At 37.0% G+C, this 21,776-nt stretch overlaps 1 protein-coding gene across 10 annotated transcripts in view; it reads left to right on the top strand.

Moving 5' to 3' along the window:
- NFIA (nuclear factor I A) overlaps positions 1–21,776 on the top strand; it is a 530,380-nt gene that overhangs the window by 328,610 nt on the left and 179,994 nt on the right. For 8 of the 10 annotated variants that reach the window (XM_058303489.2, XM_058303492.2, XM_058303488.2 and 5 more), the window contains exon 3: positions 19,753–19,818. The exons of the other annotated variants lie outside the window; for them this stretch is intronic. In XM_058303489.2, the coding sequence (XP_058159472.1) occupies positions 19,753–19,818 (66 nt within the window). The remainder of the gene's footprint in view (positions 1–19,752; positions 19,819–21,776) is intronic. 10 annotated transcript variants of the gene reach the window in all.

The raw sequence follows: 21,776 nt of genomic DNA, 5'->3' as shown, positions 1-21,776 counted from the left end.
TTTTATTTCCTTGGTTGTTAAATGATTTGTAATATTTTAATCATTATATCTATGACAAAATTTCCAGATTTCAGGTTTGTTAATGACATCTGAAAGCCCATTAACTTTTTCACAGTCATTAGTTTCTTGTGACATGTAGTTTTTAGGAAAAAGTGATTTAAACTCAAAGAATTTAAAAATTTTAAGGGAAATCTTAAGTTAGTTTAATTTAGTCACCTTAAAGATGAGGTAAGTAATATCTAAACTTACCCAACTTCTAACAGTTAGTTGACGCTGGATCCCTGATTTCCTTATTCTGAACCTGGTGTTCTTTATTTGGAAATTAAGCCCGAATACCTTAAAATCTTTCCTCTTGTTTGCTCTTACTTTTGATCTCTCACTTCTGAGTACTTTCTAAGGACTAAATAGAGAATAATAAAGTGCTTTATTAGAGGGGAATTCAGAGGTTAACTTAACTTTATGTGGAAGTGTCACAGTCTACTGTAAGGTACAGCCAATAAAAAATGCAAGTTGGCCATCTGCCTTCCATGTGAAGGTTATTTTTCTTATTACAACAAAACTAATTAGTGGATTTTCTAATGTACGAAAATGTTGCAGTTAGTAAAAGTTTCCTCAGTGTGCCAGAAAGCAGATGGTGGCAGTGAGCAGTGTTTTCGTTTGCCAGGTTTTATATATGCTTTCTAAACCTGTAAGAGATTTTGCTTTTCCAGATTCAGATTTCTGATCTTTCTTATTTTAAAACAGAAATAGAAACTTGTATTTAAATGCACTTGCATCATGTGGTCTTTATGACATATCATGGTTACTTGAAAAGTGTTGAGTAACATTTGATGTTCTGCATAAATTTCTTCTCTAAGAGACTTAGGACTTTTGCTATGTTGTTCTCCACCATCTCTGCTTATTGAAATCAAGAGTTTTTGCCTTAAGAGTGCCTCAACTTGTTTCTGAAAAGTTTTGATTGTCATATGAAAAGCAAAAGGAATACGATGGGATAAGAATTTCTTTATGTGGAAATCATTTTTAGTTTGTTTGGTTTTGCTTCCAATACTGTGTAGATACTAGCTTTTTTCAGTAAGGTTCCTCAGAGCATACCTCTCTTCATTATGAGGTCAGTGTTTGTAAACAGTTTTAAATAATTTATTTCTATATCTACTAAGTGAGATATTACTTCACTTTCTGTTAATTTAAAATTTTCTTTTTGCCTAATGTTTTTGTGAAGTTTCCTACAAATGCGTTTGTTCAGAGTCTTTTCCATTGAAGTCTAAGCATGTCCATACAGTACCAACATGGTGATATTAAAACAAAATGCATTCTGATTTTAAGGCTATTCGGGAGGATATGTGTCTGCAGTGGTGTAGATGAGGCTGCAGTTTTGCATGGTAAACACTTATGGCTTTGTTGACTAAGGCTTTAGGAAATTTTCCCTTTCTATAGGACATTCATATAGGGAGAAAGATAGTCATTAACTAATTAGATGAGGTGTTAAAGTATAAAATAAACATGGCAATTTTTTGGAAATTACAAGAAGTAATTCAAGAAAGAATTGTCACAAAGTTAATAAATAGAAAAGTTTCCTTGTGGAATTATGTGTTTTTTTTTTTCCTAAGTAATATATATATATTTTAATTGATTTTGTAAAAATATTACATTAAAAAAATATGAGGTCCCATTCAACCCTACCACCCCCACCCCACCATTCCCCCCCCAGCAACCCTCACTCCCATCATCATGACACATCCATTGCACCTGGTAAGTACATCTCTGGGCATCTCTGCACCCCATGGTCAATGGTCCACATCATGGCCCATACTCTCCCACATTCCATCCAATGGGCCCTGGGAGGATTTACAATGTCCGGTGATTGCCCCTGAAGCACCATCCAGGGCAACTCTAAGTCCCAAAGGCGCCTCCACCTCTCATCTCTTCCTGCCATTCCCCATACCCATCAGCCACCATGTCCACTTTTCCCACTCCAATGCCACCTTTTCTCTGTGGACCTTGGATTGGTTGTGTCTGTTGCACCTCTATGTCAAGAGGAGGCTCAGATTCCACATGGATATTGGATGCAATCCTCTTGCTTTCAGTTGTAGGCCCTCTAGACTCCATGGTGTGGTGGTTGTCCTTCTTCAACTCCATCTTAGCTGAGTGGGGTGAGTCCAATAAATCAGATTGTAGGAGCTGAAGTCTGTTGGGGCTCAGGGCCTGGCTATCATATTGTCAGTCCAGAGATTCAAATCCCCTAAATATATCTTAAACCCCAACACCAACTACAATTCCAGTAAAGTAGCATGAAAGTTTTGTGCAAAGAGATCCCATCTGAGTCCAGCTCCATCACACAGAAACACCAGCTCCAAAGAAGGGCCATCTGATATGGCAGTAAACCCCATCTGCCATGACCATAGATAGAACCCGTGGGTCTCTTTAGCCCTCAAAGGAACAAATACCTGGGGTTGTATCTACTTTATCTGTCTCTTAGACTCTGCTCAGTTGTGCTTAAGGGCAATCCTTCTGAAAGCCTCCAGACTCTTTTTTAGAGACTCGTAGCCATATAAACTCATTTCTCCTTTCCATTTCCCCCTTACATTAGGTCAAACAGCATTTTAAAGTCATGTTATTATATGTAGACAGGGATATTCTGCTGATCCGCATTGAACCTTCAATTCAAGGTCATTTTCCAGTTGCATCATCAGTTGGTACTTGGTAATGATCCCTCGGTGCCAGGGAGGCTCATCCCCGGGTGTCATGTCCCATGCTGGGGGGAAGGCATTGCATTTACATACTGAGTTTGGCTTCGAGACTGGCCACATTTGAGTAACATGAAAGCTGTCAGGAGGAAATTCCCAGGCACAGTGCTGCTCTAGGCCTTGTTCTTATTTCAGGCATATAGGCTCACAAGCATAGTCATTAGTATCATGCTCTCACTGTTGGACCCTCATTCCTTCCTGGTCCTTACTGTTGCACCTGGGGGACTGCCGCTGCTCCCCTAGGGGCCATGACAAAGCACAATTATGTGTTTTAATGGAGGTGATAACCAGAATCAAAGGAAGAGGAAGCAGGGCCTACATGTCCTTCTTTCACAGCATCCATGTTAAGCTCTGCTGCTATTATTCCTTCCTTCCTTCCTTCCTTCCGTCCATCCATCCATCCATCCATCCATCCATCCCCCAGCACTAACCTCGTAATTGAGAGATGCCTGCCGGGTAGCATTTTACTTCTAATTCTGGAATAAATTCTGGTATTTTACTTAAAACTTTTCCCATTTCTGTCAGAAAGAAAATTTCTCATCTTATTTGAAAAACTACTATTTCTGTCCCCTGATCAGGAGAGACCACTTCTTTTACTACAACCTGTATTAGTCAGCTAAAGGGGTGCCGATGCAAAATACCAGAAATTGGTTGGTTCATTAAGGGTATTTATTTGGGGTAGAAGCTTACAGTCACAAGGCCACACAGCCTAAGTTACTTCCCTCATCAAAGTCTACTACCACGTGTTGGAGCAAAATGGCTGCCAACGTCAGCTGGGATTCAGGCTTCCTGGATTCCTCTGGGCTCAGCATCTCTGTTTTCTCCACAAGGTCAGCTCTAGACTATAAGGCTCTATAGGCGCTGCCTCTTTCCACAAGGCCAGCTATAGACTGTCAGGTGACTGGCTCTGCCTCTTTCCCCAGGACTTGATTCTCTCTGGACTCAGCTGCTCTGCTCCCTGTGTGCTTACTTCCCAGGCTCCAGCTCCAAAAACTCCAGCTCTCTTTTCTGCTGCATAGTTTTCTCTGTGAGTCCCCACCCACCAAGGGGGCGGGGATGCAACATCCTACTGACATGTCCCAATCAAAGCATTAATCATTATTTAATCAAAAAAGTAAAACCTCTGAATCCAATACACTCTACTATGCCAGAGGAACAGACCAGTTTACAAACATAATCCAGTATTTCTTTTTGGAATTCATTAATAATATCAAACTGCTATACTATCTTTGTTTTGTTTCATTTTTACTGTTTCTCCTTTGACTTTGTTTTTTCCACTAATAATTTGGTTTTATCTTTTCTAGTGACTAAAAATAATATGGGACAGGACAGAGTTTAAGAAAGACATTCACACATTACAGCCAAAGATGACTGCGTTATTGTTTATTCTTTGAGAGTTAATTAATGAAGACAGTTAAGATTTTAAACTGGGAAAGACATAGAGGATATTGAAATTTGCCTGAAGCCTATGTTGATGCTTTGGCCATCCTGGTTGATGTGACAGTGACAGGCACGGTGATTGAAACATTGTTCTGTGGAGCCCAGCAGGAGGAGGGCATGGGGGTGAGGGTGTGTGAAAATGGGGGCATTACTGGCAGGTAAAACTGTTGACTTTTGTTTTATATAGCTTCCCTATAAGCATCTGCTTGCATGCAAGGTTCCACCATGACCAAAGAGTTTGGAAAACTTTGTCATTTTGTTGACTGGAAAGCAAATAGATAAGCCATTTCTTATTTGAAGAAATCTCTACTTCTTCCTTTCTCCTCTGATAGATTTTGGAAAGGGTTCTAACTTAGGGAAATTCCTTGTACCACCACCAGTAGAGATGGGGTAACTACTCTTAGAAAACAAATCATGTATAATTTTGTAAATGATATATAGAGTTAAATGAGTAGAACTGTAAGTAAACATCATGAGCTACCTTGGGACTGAATAAATTCTCACAATGCTTTGCACACAGTAGGTAGTTAATACATGTTTGAAGAACTGAAATAAAGTGTCTTCCTCTTGAGAAAGGTTAATATTATCTATTCCTTGGAGTAAGGAATCTGTACTGATTTTTGAGAAGTGAGTACAATTCCAATCACCTCTTTAGACTGTTTGATGAGGAGAAGCTGTCAAAATAGCACCTATATTAGAAAGAGACCTTCCTGCAAACATGACTTTTTTTTTTTTAATTTTTTTATTTTTTATTGACTTTGTAATAATATTACATTAAAAATATATATGTGAGGTCCCATTCAACCCCACCCCCCCACCCCCCCTCTCCCCCCCCCCCAACAACACTCGTTCCCATCATCATGACACATCCATTGGATTTGGTAAGTACATCTTTGGGCACCTCTGCACCTCATATACATTGGTTCACATCATGGCCCATACTCTCCTCTATTCCATCATGTAGGCCCTGTGAGGATTTACAATGTCCGGTGATTACCTCTGAAGCACCGTCCAGGGCAGCTCCATGTCCCGAAGACGCCTCCACCTCTCATCTCTTCCTGCCTTTCCCCATACCCTTTGTCCATTATGTCCACTTTTCCCAATCCAATGCCACCTCTTCTATGTGGACACTGGATTGGTTGTGTCCATTGCACCTTTATGTCAAGAGGAGGCTCAGATTCCACCTGGATGCTGGATGCAATCCTCCCATTTTCAGTTGTAATCACTCTAGGCTCCGTGGTGTGGTGGTTGTCCTTCTTCACCTCCATCTTAGCTGAGTGTGGTAAGTCCAATAAATCAGATTGTAGGTGCTGGAGTCTGTTGAGGCTCAGGATCTGGCTATCACATTGTCAGTCCAGAGATTCAAATCCCCTAAATATATCTTAAACCCCAACATTAACTGCACCTCCAGCACATTAGCATGAAAGTCTTATGAAGGGAGATCCCATCTGAGTCCAGATTCATCACACATAAACACCATTTCCAAAGAGGGGCCATCTGCCCTGGTAGTTAACCCCGTCGGCCATGACCATAACTCCCATGGGTCTCTTTAGCCCTCAAAGGAACCAATATCTGGGGGTTGTATCTGCTTTATCTGTCTCTCTGACTCTGCTCAGTTGTGCATGAGGGCAAACCTTCTGCCAGCCTCCAGACTCTTTTTTAGAAACTCGTAGCCATATAAACTCATTTCTCCTTTCCATTTCCCCCTTACTTTAGGTCAAACAGCATTTTAAAGTCATGGTATTTTATGTAGACATGGATATTCTGCTGATCCGCATTGAACCTTCCGTATAAGGTCATTTTCCAGTTGCATCATCAGTTGGTAGTTGATAGTGGTCCCTCGTTGCCAGGGAGGCTCATCCCTGGGTGTCATGTCCCACGCTGGGGGGAAGGCATTGCATTTACATGCTGAGTTTGGCTTCGAGACTGGCCACATTTGAGTAACATGAAGGCTGACAGAAGGAAATTCCCAGGCACAAAGTTGCTCTAGGCCTTGTTATTATTTTGGGTTTATCAGCTCACAAGCATAGTCATTAGTATCAGGGGCTCACTGTTGAACCCTCACTCCCTCCCGGTCCCCACCACTGTACCTGGGAGACTGTCGCTGCTCCCCTAGGGACCACGACAGAGCACCACTGGCCAGGAACCCAGTACCCCCCCTACTGTGGTTTTTAATTGTTGCCACTATGAGTATATCCAAACATTACCATGCACCCTGGACATATGTTCTGTACAGCTCCCTGTCAGTCATATATCACCTGTCATTGGTATCCCATACCAGTATCCCTCCATTGCCATTGTTGAAACACTCTGTGATCCAGAACTCCCCGAAATTTGAAGCCCAATATAATGTCATGGGCCCTTACTAGGGAATGGCATATAGCGATGAGTTTAAAGGATAGATAAAGAACTTGGATAAAGTTAGATAAAGAACTTAGATAAAGAATGTTGACTTGAAAAAATTCCACATCCTATTTTTTTCTTTTTTTTTTTTTTTGACTTTTAATTAAAAATAAATGCAGATGACGACTAAGAAGCGTTTTCTTTTTTTAACAAAGCACATCCTGAAAATATTTCATTTGGCTAATCAATCTTACACAAACTATTATTGGGCATTGTATAGAAGAAAATTTAATTTTATGATTATTACAAAGCTAAGTACAGATTCATACTGAGTTACTGAGATAGAAAATACTTACCTCCCTACAACATAGCTACAAAAAAGAATGGAGTGAAAAACAAATATGACAGATAAAATGAACTCTAGATGAAGGTGGGAGTACATAAGCTCAACTGGTACCAAAATGAGTCTGAGTGCACAGGGACCCTGTGGTCTGTGGTAGATTTTTAAAAGCATTTCAAACCTGCAAAGGCTAATTAATGTGTTTTTGTTTTCTAAGTGTGTTTTCTCTTATCTAGAATGTTTGCAGTTTTCTCATTTGTATCAACTTGCATATTTTTGAAATTTTATAATCCAGTATAGCTTTGGTTATAGATTAAAGTTCACTGGCAAATCACTGACTGATCTTTTTAGCATGTTCAATTGCTCCATAGTATAAAGACACTTGATGGCTTCCAAGTGTGGTTCAAACATCCAAAGCACTTGAGCTTAGCACCATGTGAAGAAATTTTAAAATATTGTACTGTAATTAATTTTAAATAACTTAGCACTGCATATGTCAAAGAGAAAGCCATGATGAGATTCTTAAAAGTGAAATGGTTCAGTAGATTTAAATCATTCTATCTAACACGAGGACATAGAAGGGGGAAAAAAAATACATGAGGGAAGTGGATGTGGCTCAAGTGATTGGGCTCCCGTCTACCATACAGGAGGTCCAGCGTTGGATTCCCAAGGCCTCCTGGTGAAGGCAAACTGGCCCACACAGCGAGCTGACCCAAGCAGAGTACTGGCCCACGCAGGAGTCCTGGTCCATGCTGCAGGCTGGCCCAAGAGGAGAGCTGGTGCAGCAAGATGACACAACAAAAAGAGACAGAGAGGAGAGATGATAAGACATGCAGGAGGCCAGGGAACTGAGGTAGCTAAAGAGATTGAGCACCTTCTCCCACTCCAGAAGGTCCCAGGATCAGTTCCCAGTGCCGCCTAAAGAGATGGCAAGCAGACACAGAAGAATGCACAGGGAATGGACACAGAGAACAGGCAATGGGGGTGTGGGGAGGGTAAATAAGTCTTTTTAAAAAATGACTATTTCCAGTTGCAAAGGCTTGAGTGAATTTGGAAAGAATCAGATATATTATGGATACTTGAGCTTTATTATAATAATATTGGAAGCATGAGGACCATTTTTGATTGACCAAATGAATGCTAGCTTCCTTTAATCTTGCACATTTGTTACAGGTTCAGAAACCAAGTTATTGTGGTGAAATTGTTGACAATGTCAAAATTGAAAGCACATTATTTTAAAGACTTGTATTGGAGAAGATCTATCTAAAGTATTTTTACAAAGTATTCTCCTAAAGTGTAGAACCTAGGACCTAGATTAAATTATTTGTGGAGACCTTATTCACTAACGCCTATAAAACAAAGTTTTCTTGTCTTCTGAATGACATGGAGGATCAAGATATAAAGAGAGAATGAATTGTTTATGGCTTCTTTGGTCAGGGTTTGGCAAAGTCACTGAAGATAAACATTTGCAACTCTTGGTGGGCTATTTTCAGTCATGTGTAAGGTAAAGAAGAGACTGTCTCGGACTTAAAATTATGAGGGCACCTATGTTGTTTCTACTTGCACTTATGGTCAGCAGCAAATAGCACCCCGTCTCCTTTGAGGAAGGGGGTCTCAGCCTTAAATGCAGCCAAAAGACCATCTACTTGACTGCCAGTGATCACTTTCAAATGGAGGACTCCAGGACTGAAAAGAACCTTTAAAGGACTCTTCACCCCTCTCATTTTTACAGCTTTTCCTTGTACAAGGAAAAATGGGCAATTCATGACCAAAAAAGGCAGGCCTTCTGTCTCCCTTGCAGTCATCCCTTATGCCATGGAAGTACACCACCTTCAGTCATACAGTGTCCCCAAAGCCAGAAAATCCACCAAAAGACACTTCTTAGAAGCTCCCAAGATAGGCCCTCTTATATTTTAAGGCCCTGAAGAACTATTTTTTCACCTTCTGATCCCAATTCTATTTCAACAAACATTAGTATCTGTATATTTCAGAAACTGTGCTATTTGGAAGTAAAAAGGAGGCAAGAAAGGGAAGTAAATAATCAATGTGATGGTTTAACCACTTTATATATTTTAGAAAACCTGTTTCCATTCATGATACAGCTAGAGAATTATATTGCTTCCCAATTTACAAGGCACTTTAAATTATACCAGTCAGTCCTCATAATCTTGAGACTGAGCTATTTGGAAGACGAAGAAAATAAACTCAGAGAGGGAAGGGACTTGTCCAGTTCCACAAAGCTAATATAAATGGGCAAAAAGTGACTCATACCTAGGTTTTCTAATACGAGATCCTTTGCCTTTTGCACTGTACATAGTTATCTCTGTTAGAAATGCTATTTTTATTGAGAGGGAGGGCACCAGACTTGATCAGGAATACAATTCTGTATCATGACATTGTTTCTAAGGGGAAAAGTCTGATTTTTAAAAGTTAAAAAAAATTTTTTTTAATGCTGTTTTCGGCAACACCAATGCAGTAATATCTCTGTATCTTCCTTGAAAAAGAACTGCCTAAACCTCCTATAGCTTACTAGAATGCTTATTCCAACCATTTCCGCTAACAGTATCCAGACTACTTACTTTAGATTCTGTTACAAGGCTGTGTTTGTAGGCTAGTGATTGCTGCTAATTGTAAAAGATCAAAAGCAATTACAAATGAGCACATTATCATGGGGTTCTTCCTTAATTTCACCAAGAGACAAGATTTAATCAAGAGGAATGTCACGAAATTTTGATTTTGTGATCAATATCCTTGATTTTATAATTATGACTGAGAACTTTTTGAGGGCAAGTACCTTGCCTTTTCTCATTTTTCATCAATGAATGGAAAGAGCAGGTCCAAAGACAAGAAGGATAAAAAGGGGGCCAGTCTTGTTCCAGGAGAATGATCCAGCATCATGTTCCCCCTCTAGTTAAGAGTAGTGGTGTGAACATGAATGTTGTTGTGGAACCCAAGAGTTATCTACAATCTTGAGTTGTCATATCTTTTGCCAGTGGTGAGACTCATGAACACTTTGATAGTCCTATTTTCTCAAAAAAAGGAAAATGCTTCCTGATTTATCCAACTATAGAATCTTTTTTAACCTTCTCATTAAGACATCTGCATTTTTAAAGCAATTGTTACTGTGCCATTCTCATTCCTATTCTTTCATGAAATTATTTTCTGGTTATGGATATGACAGGATCCCAATGGTTTTTGAGAGTTTAGGGGTTTTGTCCTTGGTTTTAAATGTCTTCCACGGTGCTCTTTCCTGTACCACCCCTATCATCAATTCTTAATCCTCTTTCCTCCTTTTTTCCTTACCAGGCAGGAAAATGTCATACTAATCCCCACCCCCTTGTCATCCAAAATTCCTAGGGGAGCCTTTGCTCTGGGGATCTTCTTCTTGAGACCATAACCTCACTTTTAGACAGTTGTCATTATCTTTGTCTAAAGGTCATAGCTAAATTGAATAAAAGGAAAGCTGTGTTTTCCTGTAGATGCACAAAGGCAGTATTGACTTCCCTAATCCAGTTTGCTGAGGGGTGAGAGAATTAAATTAGATATCTAAGCACAGAAATTGAGAACCTTTGAAAACAAAGATAAGGAGACAAGACTGTATTTTCCCTTTTCCTGGGAGCTCTGGGCTCAAGATTTTGCAGGTGTGTCATCTGATCCATGGCTTGCATCGATCAAAATTGTGCCAATGCATATTTAATTAGCAAGGGGACCCTGGATGCATTATAGCCATCATCCCTATATTGAATGGACTGTCAGACTTTCTGAACACTTCCCCACACCCACCCTCCCTCAACTCATGCCCCCTCCCTTGCCTGGTTGTTTGGGAAGCTTCTGCATTTTGTCTGAGCAGCTAAAAAGTTTCTTTGTTTTTAGCTGCTGATGCATACAGCACCACTGAGGAGAATACAAACAAGTAGAGTCCTAAAGTGTTTATTTTGTCTAGAAGACAGGCTTAACCAATTTGATTCCTTTGCTAAGATTTTCAAACCCTGTAGAAAGACAACAAGAAAGACAAAAAGAAAATAAATACGTGTTCAAGGTTTCATGTATGGATTTTTTTTTACACCAGAATTAGAAGAAAATGAGGATTGTGGAATGAATACTTTTAAAATGCAAGTAAGGAATCGATCATTTTTATTATGATAGAAAAGTACTTTCTTTTAAAAGTCCTTGTTTTTGATAAATAGATCAGGTGCTTGTTAGCAAGAATTGCATGTATCACTCCATTTTTCATGATACATTTCACCATTCAATCTTGAATCTTTCACACTATAGGGGGTCCAATGAATGTGAAAAATATTTAAGATAGAAGGTAGTCAAAAGATAAAGCTTGATGTATATTTTTAAAGTTTCTACAGTCCCGTGGAGGCCTCTGTTAGCATAGATTCTTAAAATAACAGGAGGTTTGGAGTTTGGCCTCAGATAGGTTATTTCATGGGATTATGGCCACTGTTCATTTTCACATAGGTTACAAAGCCTGAATACCCAGACAGTGTTGTCTGATACACAGATGTAATGCACAAAGTCTGCTTAGAATAAAGAGCAACAGACTGTGGGCCTGCACGTGTTTAGGACTCATATAAACTCATCAGCATAGTCTAGCTCATAGTTCTCTGTCTCTAGTCTACTTTAGAGGTAGCTTCCTACTGGTAAAGTAACAAGGAATTTTTTTTCCTGCTACAATTAGCTGGGGAGACTCATGGGAAATTCATTTGCATACATCTTGTTACAAAGACTGACTACTTCCTGGCTTAGACAAAGTGTTGCCTGATAAACAGACTTAACACACAAATGTCTGTCTGGAATAAACAACAGCAAGCTGAGATTTACATTTACATTATCAGAGATAATTTCTTTCCCAGTATATGGGAATTAAGAATCTTTTCTTTAACATCAGGTCTGTCATGTTTCATATCAGAATTGCATCATGTATGGGTTGGGGTTAATTTTTAAAAAGAAACAAAAAACTTGTTTACATGGGAAGATTTGTATGGCAGAGGGAAATGTACATTTATTTGGTACTTTGTCTTATTTTTTTATTGTTTATTTTTATACTTTATAGAAGGTACAGGGGATTGAACCCAGGATCTCATACATAGGAAGCAGGTGCTCAACCACTGAGCCCCACCTCCTCCCTTTTTTGGTATTTATAGTTCCAAACCAGGTTTTCTTACATTATTTTATTTGATCCACTCAACATCCTGTTTATTTGGCAAAATAGTCATTACTGTCCCCATTTTACAGATGATGAAACTGACATTCAGAGCAGTTAAATTATGTATCTGAGTCTTAAAACACCATTCTACTACCATTCCATGCTCCAGTTAATAGAGAAATATGAATGCAAGAAAAGTTGATACTTAGGTAAGTATGTGAGCAGGAGTAGATGGTTACTCTTAATGGGGTATTTATTATTTTAATATAGTTCTTTCTCAATATCCAGATATATGACAATCGATATAGCTCAATTATATATTATTTTCATTTTGACTCATTTATTTTTATAATATGAAAGTATATAGGGAAATTTTCTAATTTAAATTGCATAAATGTATGGATAATTCTGTATATTATTCTGTTTAAGAACTCCAAAAAACTAGTGTTACTATTCATTTTGTTTATGAAAAGTGACTAAAAAGGGGGAAATTGAGTACAATTCTGATATTCAATAATTTTGTAGTGATGGCTTTCTTTTTTAATGTGTTAATGTACACACATATAACAAAATTAGTTATTTTAGCCATTTTAAACTGTGCAATTCAGTGGCATTAGTTATATTTACAATTTGACACTACCATGATAGCTTTTTAAGTGTGTCTTTGGAATGGATAGCTGGCCAGGTTGACTCAATGACTTGAGTTTTGAATTACCAACAGGTTCCCATCACATGTCCACACAACTGTTGTGTGAAAAACAAAATTCAAAGTGCTTATCTAAACGTTTTGGCTTATTTTAGTCATAAAACTTTGTCAAAGAAAATGAGAGAAATTATAAATTTGGTCTTAAATTATCATGGGTATCTTTTATAATCACAACTTCTTACCACTGACCTCATTTATAACTTCACTGAAAAAGCTAACCATTGCTTAAACTCAGCCTTCTGTGAAGAATGCAAATTTAAACATTGAATCATTTTGTCATAACTTTCTGTGACTGAATTTGTCATTTTTAAAGCTTAGGAATGATTCCCATTCAGTGTCATAACACAATAGTTGTCCTTTTCTTCCTCACTATGTTAAAACTGTGTATCATTCCGCAACCTCCTTGTGCATATAAAAAATAACACATTTATGAGTAGGTGTTAAGACATCTGAATCACCCTTCGACCTAAACCGTCTTATCATCATACATAGTCCGGACTGAACAGATGGGCCTTGAATAGTAGCATTAATGCCAAAAACAAAAAAAATATCTAATTTCTGCAAATTTAATATTTCACAAATTCTTGTTAAGAAAGTCTTTTTCCCCTTAAATTTTGAGAAAGAAAATGTTATATAACCTAGGTTATATAACAGTCTTCCGTCCGGAGTGGCTAAGAGGTGGATCTCTCGAGCAGCTGGCAGCCCCCGGGTGGTCTCGTGGAGCCCTTCCAAGTTACTGCTGTAGGAACACAGCCTTCCCTCTCTCTGCGAATCAGGAGTAGCAGAGGCTTGATCAGCGTGTGCAAACTAGCTGGGGCTTTCCCTCTGCCAAATTTCCCATAAAGAAGGACTTACCGTGCATAGCAAGCAAGTTATCATGCACACAAATCCATACAAACGCTCAGCTTTCGTTTACTGGAAAAGTTAACACAGATCAAATATTATATTTTAAATGCCAAAAAGATGCGACTTCCTATTTAATGACCCCATGGAGTGCTTCCATTGTTAAAGCTAACTAGCTTTTATGGTGTGGTTCACCTTGTTATTTATCTTTTTAAAAATTAGACTATTGTATGTTAATTTTTCACTAGGTGAGCCATAGGATTTTGAGGTACACATTAATTAACATTAAATCCTTAAAGAAGATATGAAGAGGGTTTCTAAAGGATTTTACCCATTCTCTGAAAATGTTAATAATAACTAAGTATTTTTAGTGGTGATAATACAAATTTCTGTTTGTTCTTTGCCAGATTATAATGGATAATGTTATATTTCGTGGATGGTGGTGCAGTCATTATTGTTTACACATAAGCCAAAATTGTACATGTATGTTTATATCTGTTCTTTTATATTCTGCATTCTCAAATAGAGATTTTTCAAATATTTTTTCACATTTCAGTCTTAAAGGTCATGGTGATACTGGAAAAAATTACACAATATTCCTAAATATTATAAAGTATTATGATAACATTTCAATGTAGTTCTGAGTCTAATAATGAAAATGTGACTATCATAGTCATTTCTTTTTCTGGATTTCCTTGCTATAGGAACACATTAAGCATACTATGATACTAGATGATCAAAATAGAAAAATTCTAAAAATCAATCCGAAATAGAATTATTTTTGTTACATCATAGATATAGAATAATTGAATCTTGTTATTCTTCCCAAACCATGAGAAATAAAATTTATCTAATTTTTGAAGATCTTTAAGGGCTGCCATTGTATAGGGTAACTGTTTATTATATTCAGAGTATAATCACTCTTATTCCTTATTTTCTTTTGCCTCAGGTATATGTCTAACACTTCATTTATTTGAAGGGATGTATTCATTACTGTTTTTGCCTGTTTCTTTTTTCACCCTATAAACAACTCCAAATCTTTTGGGTGGAATTTTCACTTTATTTCTTTCTCTTGACTTACTCCTTTTCATTTCTGGATGTCTTTTGGCTTCTTCAAATCTTTTTTTAATTTGGGAGATTTTAAACTGGACACAAAATTCTAACATATTTATTATGCATGTAGCAAGTTGAATCTTAGACTAAATTATTTTTCTAGTGTAGCAAGAACTTGTGACTGTGAATCAGACATTGGTTGATATTGTGTTGACTGAATAGAAATTATGCTGGTTTGTTTTAAGGTGGGAAGGGTTTTCACTACTCTTCCTTTTTCAGTTACTTAGAGTAGTTAGGATTTTGAGGTACTCTGCAGACATTAGGAAATGGTTGTGGGTTTTTCTTATCTTTGTATTTATTTTAATGTGAACTACTCCTATTTCTTTGTCATTCGTTATTTTAGCGAGCACTTGTTTTTGGAGTGTCTCCTAAGTGTCGAACACCTTTTGCTATCCTGAGGATTCTTGTGTGGTGTGTAGGCCAGTGGATCATAGTGGCCAACTCTTTTTTCTAAGCACTGTGCAGTGCCGGTAAACCAGAGGGGTGTGCATTACTTTCTGTTGCCAGACTCCCAAAACAGGGACACCAAAACAGAGATAATGGACTTTCATGTCCTTCCTTTTCATTTTATTAAAGTCCCATGCCCCTTTTAGGTGTGGGCTTACTATACTTTTCAGTCACTGACTGAATTTTATGTCCAGTTTTAAATCTCCCAAATTAAATGGGGATTTTTTTCTCTTTATAAAACACTGGTTGAGTTTTAAAAAACTGAACAAGTGAAAATTCCCCTCTTTACTCAGCAATTATGGAGCTATTTGTTGGAACAAGTGCCCTATGGAAGGTACTGGGATAAGAGAAGAAAGAGTAAGGGAGGAGTTCTTTACTTGAGAAGCTCAAATCCTCATCATTTAAAGTGGTTTAGGAAACGGACTTGGCCCAGCGGTTAGGGCATCCGTCTACCACATGGGAGGTCTGCGGTTCAAACTCCGGGCCTCCTTGACCTGTGTGCAGCTGGCCCATGCGCAGTGCTGATGTGCGCAAGGAGTGCTGTGCCACGCAGGGGTGTACCCGCATAGGGGAACCCCATGTGCAAGGAGTGCTCCCCGTAAGGAGAGCTGCCCAGCATGAAAGAAAGTGCAGCCTGCCCAGGAAGGGCACTGCACACACAGGGAGCTGACACAAGATGATGCAACAAAAAGAAACACAGATTTCCGTGCCGCTGACAACAACAGAAGCGGACAAAGAAGAATACGCAGCAAGTAGACACAGAGAACAGACAACTTGGGGTGGGGGGGGGGGGCGGAGAAATTAAAAATAAATAAATAAATACCTTATTAAAAAAAATAAAGTGGTTTAGTACAACTTTATGTTAATCACACTGTCAGAGATGAATGAGGGAAGAACTACGGGAGAAAGTGTTTTAACTCTAGATTGAGGACAGGGAAAATTTAGCAATATTCCATCTTTGCTGCGTGACTTAATAACACAAAACACATAGAGATGATGTCTGTATTTTTGCATTATAAGGTTTACCATATTGACTTGTTTTTATCATTCATCTTCTTTAAAAAAGGAGCACTCTTTGAAGTGTCCTTCTGCAGGGAGCAGAATTGAGGTTGGGGAAAATGAATATGTGTATAAGCAAATGCAGGACAAGGTTTCAATTACTGTATTGTGTGAGCTTATTAAAGTAGAGACTAATATGTAGCGTTGGGACTTATTTTATTCCTTTCCCCAGCAATTATATTGATAGTTAAATATCTTTGTCTGAGTACTCCAGCAACATATCTATAGGTGCTACAAAAATACATAAATAGATGACTACTAGTTGAATTAAGAGGTCTTAACCCAACCTCCTATATGCAAATCCTGTCTATTTTAAGTTTGTTTCTGCTCATAAATTTTTTAAAAACAGAAAAAAACCGTTGTTCCTCAAGGTTAGGTTAATGTTTAAGATTCCTTAAACAGAAAGTAGATTCTCAGATGGAAAAAATATTGATAACCTAATGTACTTCCATACAATAGCATTTCCAACCCAATCATTGAAATATATTCTCTAAATATTGTTTTCTTCATATTAATATAAAATCTTCTGGCTCTCTACCAGGGATCCAGGAAAACTTGCTCCCATGGGGCCCCCAATTATAAGGAGTTGGTTTTATTTTCTGGAGCCTCTATAATTATTTCAGGTGACAGGAATCAACTGACAATGTGATAATTTCGGAAAAAAAGTAAAACACAAAGTTACCTTGACTTCTGAAAAGTCTCTTATCAAGTATATAAGAGAGAAAAGTAAATGAATTGTTAACCTTCATGATGGTATATTAATGCAAATGCTTAAGGAGAGCTTTCATTTGTATCAATTATGTATGGGTAGAAATTAATTTGTAATTCTGGTCTTTTGGCTCCATACTTAACAGTCTTGGTGACCTTTTGCAATATCAGAGAAAGTGTCTGCATCCTTGGCATGGAAGTGCACTGGGACTGGGTAGTTTTTTTCCTTTTGGCTCCAAAAAAGAGACAGTATTAGATGGTTGTCCCGGGTAGAAAATAATTGTTCAACTTTTTATGTCATTTAAACGTTCTTGTATATCTTTGACTTAGCTTGTCTTTTACTAGAATGGTGTATTTCAGTATGCAGTCCTCTTAAGGAGAACATGGTGTCAAGCTTTCTAATAAAACTAGAGAAATTAAATTCCATTTTCAGTTTGGCTAGATGCCTCCTCCAGTGTTTGTGTCTGAGCTTTCACAAGAGTGCTACACATACCCCGGCAGACCAACTCTGAGCATTTTCCTGCCACTCAGTTTTTTGCTGTTTGTTTGTTTATTTTTCTATAGCTTGGTATTTTAAACTTGCTTTCAGCATACCTGTCTTTTGTTGTTCTTCATGTTTTCCATAATCATTTTTTATCTCTGTAAAGGTAGGGTGGTGAACCAAATGTAAAAGAAAAGTAAAAAGAATGACATCGAGGAAAGTCCACTTTCAGATTATAAGAAAATATTTTCAGATCTCTCATTATCCTTTTTTTTGCCTTAATATTAATGGATAATATCAGAAAAGTAGTTGGCCATTGTATATTTAAACGAAGTAAGATAAAAATAAGCTCTTCCATTTGTTCATGGAAAAGTGATTTGTTATAAAGATAACACACCTAGAACAGTAGCTAAACTATCATGTAGAAACTTAGGTTTGCTAGTATCATTCCAAAGAAAGTGTTCTTTTTTGGCAAGATTTTATGTATGTTTTGAGACATCCTAAGCAAGAATTTCATCTTTCCCTAAAACAAAATTAGATCATACTTTGCTGTAATTTTTGTTGCAGAAATAAATGGTTTAAAAATTTCAAGAACAAAAATAATGGAGATATGCCTTTCTCCTAAAGCATGTTGAATTACTTCTCAGAGTATTTACTTAATGATTTTAATGTCAAAATTACAGACTCTTTCCTTAAAAAAGGGAAGCTATCATGCCATCTTAAAAATTGTTTGCTATAAGAGTAATATTTATGGAGTTAAAATTTCAAATATGGTCTAACAAATTCATTTGCATTTTCAGTTTTTTTAGTGCAGGCTTTATATTTTATTTTATAGTTTATTCTGAAGGATATCTCTAAAGGCTTTTGCTATACAATGCTTTTTGTTTGTGTCTTTGTTATGACATTTGTGACAAGAAGATAGGAGCTATCACTTTGCCAGACTTAAATAAAAATTCACCTTTTCACATCTTGTTATTTTCAACATTTGAATCCATGTAGAATTTTTGCTGTAGTCACCAGTTTCTGGTGAATATTATCTGAGTATTTAAAAGTAGGGGTTTTCTTTAAAGTACTCCTTATAATTAAAATCTTCATTTGCTTAAAAGCAGGGAGGCTTACTAAAGTAATAAATTAGCACTTCTAGACCTAAGGTCATTGGTAGTGCTACTTCTTTCTGCAGTATCTCCGAGAAAGAGAAAGGTGATGTTATAACTCTCTTGCAATTGAAGTAATATTTTCAATTTAATCACAGTTAAGTGTCATGACCTTTTGATCTTGCATTGAACTTCTTGCTGAAATGTGGTCAAATTTCAGACAGTTAATTCTAATCCTGTGAAGTCAAGGTAAAGTCAGGATCCAGGCTTTCCACAGATATAGAGGGTTTTGTGGTTGTTCTTTTTCCCCTGTAATGTTTTTGGTTTTTGTTTGTTTTTAAATGATGCTGTAAATGATTTCAAATCTCAGAAAATGCTTTATGTCAAAAATTATCTCTTTGAAATATTTTGCCTGATTTTTCATTCCCTTCCCAAATAATATATCATAAATATGCTGCTTCTAGCTCTGTCATTTCTTTTGATCTAATTTGAGTTTATCTAATTTTAAAATTAAATGTTAATTTTAAAGTATTGTTTAGAAATTATTTTTTTAATTTGAAAATTTGATTTTTTTTCAATAAATAAATTTAATTCTGTAAATGTGGATTAGAATCTGTTTCGCTAACAAAATTCTTTCAGATCTTCCCAGTGGATCAGTAAAAGAGAAAAAATAATACTTATAAAATTGGAGAAACTTCTACCTTCAGAAAGACTTCTTTAAGTTATCCCATTATTTCAAGTTAAATGCATTAGAATATTAGAACTCTAGTATTTAATGATGTTAGTTTGCAGAGTCTGTTGCTGAAATACAGAGCTAAAATATCAACAGAACTTGTTACTGTTTGGGTTGCTTTTATATACCAGCTTCAAAATATGTTTTGACACTTTATTATGTTCTGAATCAAGCTTCAGATGTGTGTAATGAAGGATGAAGTCTTCATCAGACTCTAGTGTATGAATAATGGAGAAGAGCAGTTTGGAAATGGTCTCTTTATAAGAGAATGGTTTCTAAAGAGTTTCTAGTCATGATCTGGCACAAACTAAACGCCACCGGAGGTGTAAACAAAATCAAGCCTACTCTCTAAAGGCACTGGCTGCTGCTGCTGCTTTCCCTCACCTCTCTTTTTCTCTTTCCACCCTTTCTTCTTTCATTGATCATGTTATTTCTGTAACATTCTGATTCCTAGATTATATGCTGAACCTTTTGAAAGTTTGGCACCTCTGATCCACTTTGGTTCACAGACCCTGTAATTTTTGGCTGTATTTTTATGTTTTCCAGATTCAAGTCAATCTGAAAGTCCCAGCCAGCCAAGTGATGCTGACATTAAGGACCAGCCAGAAAATGGTAAGTTTAGCTTGGGACTCTAGCTACTGCATTCAGAGCACACAGCAGCCAGCAGCCAACCAAGTACCAGGATTAGGGGTCTGCCCTATGGACGGCCCACTAGGAATAACGGTAGATGACTCAGGGAGAAAACTCAAGTAGATTTCTTTTTCGATGGCAAACTCTTTGTTCTCTGGATCTGTCTAGCAGCTCCCATTCTTCCCACTTACCCTATTTCAGTAATAGGGTATTCATGAGATCCTTAATTCCCAAGAAAGTTGATTATGTAATTAAACTATGAGATGAGAAGTGGGATTGATTTTATCAAATCAGAATCTTCTGCAGCATAAGTGAGGAGCCATGGCATTTTCATTTCATCCTTAGTCCCTTTTAAAATGGCAAATGTCCCACGATCCCCTTCACTAGTAATTTAAGTTCGTTCCCTGGCAAGTGTTTTTTTTTCTTTCTGTAACACATTTATTACAAATGATGAAAGAACTTCATCATAATATTATTTGCTATCTGTAGTCCACAGCATATATTTGGTGTCTTTTTTCCCACAAACCTTCTACTATTAACACCATGTATTAGCATTGTATATTTGTTAAAGTTCATGACAGAATGTTCTCATATCTTCACTGTTAATCATGGTCCATCATTCACTACAGGTTCACTGTGTTATACAGTTTCCAACCTTGTACAATCCATCCAAATTGTATATTCAGTTGTTTTCAGTTTTATCACAGAAGTGTGCTGTCACCAGTTCAGTCCATTCCAGAATGGTTTTTTAAATGTATTTTTTATTTTTAAAAAAGATACTTATATTACACAAAATGTTACACAAAAAAATAAAAGGGATCCCTGTATGCCCTCCTCCCCACACCTCCCACCGTTGCCCACATTAATAACTTCTTTCATTAGAGTGGTACATTCATTCTGGCAAGTATTTTTGAGGCTTTTTAGGTACTCATCCCTGTGCTGATTTCTTTAAGAAAACCACCTCTGCCTACTGAAGCAAGCTTCTTATTTTTGTCTAAAATAAATGCGAGGGTGTGTGGCAATATTATATTTCTCAATTGTATGAATATATAGTCTTTCTGTTACAGAAATTCTGGTAACATAGAAGGCATATTATATATGTATAATATATATAATATATCTTGTTATATATATACCATATATATAATATATATTTAGTATCTGGTAAGATACTCACCAGATTTGGCATAGTATATGTGGTATCTGGTAAGAGACTCACTTTGTGGTAGGTACTCCAAGTATGAAAAAGATTGAATTTTAAATGGAATAAAACCATCAGTTTCTGTTAATGTGGGAAAATGTGGGAGGTGTGGGGAGTGGAGCATATGGGAATCCCCTATATTTTTTATGTGGTATTTGTGTACAATCTAAGTATCTTTAAAATAATTTTTAAAATAATTTTAAAAAAGAGTTAAAAACACCCATCTATTTCAGTTAAATTGAAAAGGGAACTAGCAGCACCTATCATATGCTAAACATTGTGTTATATCCTTTCACAGATACCATCTCCTAAAATTCCAGCATGTTCTTCTTTGGTGATATAACTGAATGCTATAACTTGAGGTGCCTGCAAGGAGAATATGGCATCATAGTTAAAAGCTCAGGCTGTGGTGCCAGAAAGTATTCAAATTCTGCCTCTACTTCTTACCTGTGTAATATTGGATAGGTTATTTAACCTCTCTGGGCATTGATAAATTCTTCATCTTTAAAATTGATTATATACCAGTTGGAGAATTAAATAAGATAATCTATACAGTGTGCTTCCCATGGTATCTTTCACATCATTTATGCTAAAATATGTTGTTGGCAGTTGTTTAACATTTTCTTTTTCTTGTCAGTGTGATCCTACTACACTTGGTTTTCACCTCCTTTGAATGATATTCCTCATACTGTCTTCCTTTGATTGTACTTTTTTCCATTTTGATCTTCATCTGATCTTT

This window comes from Dasypus novemcinctus, chromosome 9, assembly GCF_030445035.2.
Source record: "Dasypus novemcinctus isolate mDasNov1 chromosome 9, mDasNov1.1.hap2, whole genome shotgun sequence".
In the NCBI taxonomy this organism is placed as follows: Eukaryota; Metazoa; Chordata; class Mammalia; order Cingulata; family Dasypodidae; genus Dasypus; species Dasypus novemcinctus.
This window is presented reverse-complemented; position numbering and strand designations above follow the sequence as displayed.